The 6,000-nt window shown below is 38.4% G+C and overlaps 1 protein-coding gene across 1 annotated transcript in view; it reads right to left on the bottom strand.

Annotated features, from left to right (window-relative positions):
- Positions 1-329: 329 nt before the first annotated feature.
- LOC124546627 (COMM domain-containing protein 4) overlaps positions 330-6,000 on the bottom strand; it is a 48,901-nt gene continuing 43,230 nt past the window's right edge. The window contains exons 5-6 of the mRNA XM_047125054.1: positions 687-869; positions 330-580 (exon numbers count right to left, since the gene is read on the bottom strand). Coding sequence (XP_046981010.1) covers positions 543-580; positions 687-869 — 221 coding nt within the window. The 3' untranslated portion in view covers positions 330-542. The remainder of the gene's footprint in view (positions 581-686; positions 870-6,000) is intronic.

Here is a 6,000-nt window from a genome sequence, read left to right as displayed (position 1 = left end):
CATTATGTCAGATGTATTTTAACAGTGGAGCTGAAAGGGTTAAGAATATCTGATTGAATATTACTACAACTATTGTGAGGCAGTACTTTGTCATAGATAACTGCAAAATTCTGGGGTTACTTTTAATACTGTGATGGATCATTAATACATAGCATGAACAGCAAGGTCCAAATACTCCACCGAAGATAATATGCTACAGCCTGTCTACTGAGAAAACCTCATTCCAGCTGCAAATTCGCTATCCAATATGATTGCACTTTTATATTAGCATATATATGAAAACTATATAGTAGGTAAATATAGGTTGATTAAATAGAACGTACATAACATTCTGATATAAAAAAGTGTTTATTACCATTGATACAGTTGCTCATAAGAAATGCATGGTGTAACTTATATGAAGTGGCAAATTTCTTAACATTTCATCAAGTAATACATTTCTCATTTATTACTGGAAAGAAAACAATTTAATGGAATTCCATCATAACAAAGCAATTTTGATTTTCACTGTTTTATATTGATGTATTTCACAGCTGGAAGTTCTACAGGCCATCAATAATGCCTGTCACCTTTTTCAGATCTGAAACATGTAAATATTGAAGTATTTACAGCACAAAACACACTATAATTTATTACTGTTTAGAGTCCAACACGAAATTGATTACAGCAATAAACAAACAGCTTACCATCAATCATTATGTTTAAATGATCCTCTGTCACGTTAAACTGGTGATATTTTTCTTCTCCTGTTAGACAATCAAGCACCTGAAGCTTCAAGCACACTTCTGGTCTGATTTCACCATCAACAGACAAAACATTTGACCCACCAACCAAGTCAACACGCCAGCTTACATCTTTCAGATGGCTCACTATCAAAAGAACAGAAAAAAACTGATTTAGTGCAACCTGAAAACTAACAATAGCTTAGCAACTATACTGCCTTTAATGCTAGCCTGATTATAAAAACATTGTGCAGTAAGTATGATACAAACAAAGAAATTTTTCATATGTTCCCTCTTTAGCACCACACATTTATTTCAGTGCTCTCTTGATAAGGAATCACTGCATAATATAAAGTTACTAACAACTGCAATAATGTCCTCAAGCTTTTGAGATTAGATCTTGAGACACACAAACAGAAACAAGCTGGAGGATCTTAATATGGAGAATGGGAGCACCAACAATGTAATTAGTTTTAGTTCATGCAGCCTCAAAGTGACTGTGGAGTTGCTGTTGTTGTTGTTGTTGTTGTTGTTGTTGGTGGTGGTGGTGGTGGTGGTGGTGTTGGTGTTGGTGGTGATAGGTCACCCTATTTTGCAATAATTTCAACAATAGCACTTCATTTCAATTACCAAGGAGGCTGCTTAGTAGGCACATGTTATTGTTTGAACTTTTATTTGATAAAATTATTTCTTTATCAACCCCAAAAACTATATTCAGAATCTCAATAAGATACAAAGCTAAGTTTTTCTCACTGTACTTTTTTTACATACTGTATGTTGCTCTATGTGTATGAATTAATATTAAAAATACTCTGGACCATGAAATACCTACAATGATGTTACAATGTTAAAAGTCAAGTCTTGCAGGCTGTAATAGAAAAATTTTATGCATGTAATATTTCATTCAAGTGACCTATTGCATATTGACTCTAATGAGACGACTAAGTCAGCAGTTCACTTAAAACCATATAACTTTAAGTCTGGCATTGTCATATTTAATATCAGTTCAATTCAGTACAAGTTCAGTGGCTTACAAACTGTGCCAGCTTGTTTGATTACATATCTGAGATACTTTAAAATGTAAAGCTTATTTTATGCTCCATCTAATCCCTTTTACTGTAGGCCAACCACTAAAAAGACTACAACATTAAAGGAAGATTGTTCTTCAAGTTACTAGCAATCACTGTGCAGATTTCTGTGTGGCTATGATGAACGGATACTGATGGAGAGTCTGCTGAAGTGTTACACCAAGTCCTACTGCAAGAGGCACCCAGTCTCACAGTGTCAAGGACCAGAGAGACTGCTCACATTTTTGCCCATTCTTCCTAGTACCAGTTCTTGAGCATTAGAGTGAAAATTTAATTCCTATGTATTCTGTTATGGCTCATTTAACCTCAACTTACACTAACCTTTATTACTGCTGGCTGCTTCTATTTTACTACATTCATCTTACTAACTGCATCTAGCTTTGCCTTCTCTAAGATTTATCTTCACATTTGCTCTTCCACTATGCCTGGATTTTTGACTGGCTCCATGACCACTTAAAACTTTTCAGTATCTCATATTCTTCTTTTATTGTATTGAGTGTCCATTGAGACAAAGTCATGTAAGGTATTCTTCTTATTTATTATGTAGTCAAATTTTCTCACACCCTTTTCCCTCTTTTATAAGACTTCCAAAAAGCAAGTGAATTTGCTAGCTTTGGTATGCTTGTCACCTGCTTTTGCCATTATCCACCCACATTCGAATGGAAGTCTTTCATGTTTTCCAAGTCAGTCAATTTAGTGGAACCAGGTACTACTGTGTTCCAGCATTCATCTAGATGTATTCAAGCTTTCTCTACTGGGTCTGACAGTGCTGCTTTCATGTCCCAGAAAAATCACATTACTGCTCCATCTGTCTCACAATTTGCTCAGCCCATTGCCATTTCAATCTGGTAACACTTTTGATGATGTCTGTTACCTATGTTTTTCCTCAGATGAACTTGTTCGTCAACTTGTCTCCGAGTTTGATGCCTAGTATCCACCGCTCCAGACTGCTATTGCCTCATAAGTGGATACTACTTAAGTTTATTTGACTGTACAGACATTACAGGCTATTACAGTAATTTCTTAATTAAGGTAGTGTGGCAGTCATTTTCAAAGCATGGACTATCAATAATAAACAGGTTAAGTAATATTTACTTGGCTGATGAACACCTACATCGAGAAGAAAACATGTTTCAAATTTAACATTTTCCTATACTGATTCTTCTTTAAAAAAACAAAAAAAAAAAAAAAAAAAACCGCAGTATACTGGAAACACTCCCTCTGTAGAATCATGAGCATCTGGCATCTAGGGATGTTAGATGCCAAGCACAGAAAGGCAGATTGACTACCTGTAAATACATATCAAAAGGACATACATTTGTCAGAGAGAGAGAAAGGACAGGACAGGACAGGACAGAATTACATGCATCACTGAAATTTAAAAAAAAGTGTACATGAGGATATCAAGAGATGTGGCTTCTGTATTATACAACAGCTCGTAGGTTGAACACAAACAGTATTCCATACAGCCAACAAATTATGCATCATTTACTGTTATATCTAAACCAGCAGGGATACTCATAACACATGAAATAAAAATCTATTGCCAGTTTACGTGACACTGTATCAGTCATATGTAACTAAATTTTTGCATTATGTTTGTAGCAGTGATGATATGTTCATAACTGTATGCCTTGTATACTTATAACAGCATTCAGAATCATTGAAATTTTGTCTCAGATACTAACAATTGCTCAGAATGCATAAATATATGACCATATCTACATATAGATCCATAGAATTATTTTAAAATATGTTTCACTAAAGGCCTACTAATTAAATCTGATATTAATGTTACTTTAATTCCATTTCTGAATAAATGATTGTATATAAATCTTTTTGTCAGCTGTTACTTATCTCATTTTTATCTTTTTTCTGGTGAAATGTACAACTTTACATTCTCTACATTAACAGCTAGTTGACAGCTTGATATTTAATTAATGTTTTGTCAAGATTTACAGGCTATTACTGAAATCTTATTGGATAATAGTTCACCATAGATAATCACATCAATGTCAGCATTATAATATAATGGCCCTCAAACTATCTTGTGGCTCAACCAAAATTATTTCTTTCTTACTCTATGACAATATGCTGTCTGTTACCTACTAAAAAGTTATTAATTCAGCCACAAACCTGCCTAACCATGCCAGTGTGGACATAATTTAAGTTTCACATGTCAGTGTGGTACAGAATCAAAAGCTTTTTGAAAGTGAAGTCACAAACAAATTGAAGATTCTACACATCACTATGCAACAATAACAATGGTCAAGTGAGATGAAACATACATGAGAACAGAAAAGTAACATGTTCATAAATACATCTAAGTGAATTGCGCAGCATGCCAGCAATAGTTTGAGCTTCAAGCATCAAGAAACAAATTTTTCACTTGTATAAGGAAAACACTCCTAACAGCAGGTTAGAGAATGTATCATGTCACTGACTTTCTCAGAACTTAGATAAGAACAATATAGCCCCATGTCAATATTATTGCTTAGCAATGAGTTGAAAATTGAAATGTTACTGTGACATATTAAATATTACAAATGGAAGTAATACACAATTATGTGTATGCTGTAAGTAGTACTCGTTTAACAAAGAGCACATCAATTAAGACAGCAAAGGCAAATTTTGTCACTTTAATCATTAATTTTCTGTCCACCAATATGAATGCATAGTCCATAAACAAAGCCAAGTTGGTTGAAGGCAAAACACTGAATTAAAGCCATTAACAAGAACAAAAAAAGTCTGGGCAGTGCAGCATCAAAATCCAATAAGCAGAATGGCATGACTGATAGTAGCTCTAGCAGCTGTACTTGAGTGAATCATTGTTGCCTGCCGGGACCCATTGCTGCGAGTGGCACAACCCATGTGGCATACCATGCTCTCAACTGGTGGCAGTAATCAACCGCAAGCTGTAACGCCTCTGAGCCACAATTGATACTTGCCATTGTGGGTACATTAAATGACCGCCCCCCCCCTTCCCCCCTGAATCAGCACATACGGCCATCGTAAATGTCCCAGCATATACCAGTGCCAATGGGGCAGAGGACTGGGGCAATGGCAAAGGCGAGGGGTGGAGCAGTTGAACACCCCACCAACAGACACAGAACCATGGAATTGGGGCCAGCCAACCCTGATGGCCTGGCCGAGCACTGTGGGAGGGAGACCAGTGTGCCAGGGGAAGCTGGCTGTGACAGGACAGCAAGGGAACAAGAGTGAGGGAAGGTCTGTATGGAGGCAGTGGTTCCACCTCCATATGCTCCTACACCATAATCCATTGACCAACCCTCTGGTGAGCAGTGGCATCAGAGGTGGGGGTGGAGCATGTACCAGGGTGTATGTCAAGGGTGAGAGAGCACATATAGTGGCGACCCCGGTGTCCAGCCAAAGGGCTGGAGGCAGCAGTGGAGCCAGGAGTGCCAACTGTGACTGCAGTCACAATTGGAGCTGGTTGTTGTGGTGGGTCAGACGGATGCACCCGGATGCAACATCAAATGTCTGAAGTGTCCATGGCTGCCGACAAAATGTTGGAACCACCCTGGAAGTCAACCAAATGTGCCTGCCATACCTAGGCACCACAGGCATAGGTAGGCCTGAATGCTAGCTGAGCATGCTTCATGAATTCGAACAGGGCACAAATGGTAATAGGGGTGATGGTGGGCAGAGTCCATGGCACATAAGAGAAGTTCAAGAGGGGGTCCACCACCAACAGCCATATAGCTCCAGCAAAATCAATGTGGGCCTTTTGCCATGGGTGGTCAGTACAGGACCATGAAGTGAAATGTTGCACAGGGACTGCCTGATTGAGGGTGTAGGCATGACAGAAATGAAATGTCTTCTACATCAGCACAGATGCTGGGCCAGTAGCTGTGGCACTGGGCCAGTGCCTTCATGTATGTCATCCCCAATGCAAAACATGAAGAAGATGGAAGATGTGGGCATGAAGCAGTGTGGAATGATGACCCAGTGTTCAGAGTTCTCCATGGTCAGTGTTAAGATGCCATACGTAGCATTGAGCCTATAGTGCAGTGCAAATAACTGTGAAAGACGTGTTAGGCCAGGCTGGAAACATACTCTGGCCACCCCTTCTGTACTGCAGAATAAACTTTTCTTAGGACTGGGTCACAGGACAACGCCATGGTTGCCTCACACATGGTCAATGAGAATTCATCCACAGTTTGTTGTAA

This window comes from Schistocerca americana, chromosome 1 (genome assembly GCF_021461395.2).
Source record: "Schistocerca americana isolate TAMUIC-IGC-003095 chromosome 1, iqSchAmer2.1, whole genome shotgun sequence".
NCBI classification, from domain to species: Eukaryota; Metazoa; Arthropoda; class Insecta; order Orthoptera; family Acrididae; genus Schistocerca; species Schistocerca americana.
The sequence above is the reverse complement of the archived record's forward strand: the minus strand, read 5'-3'. Positions and strand labels throughout refer to the sequence as shown.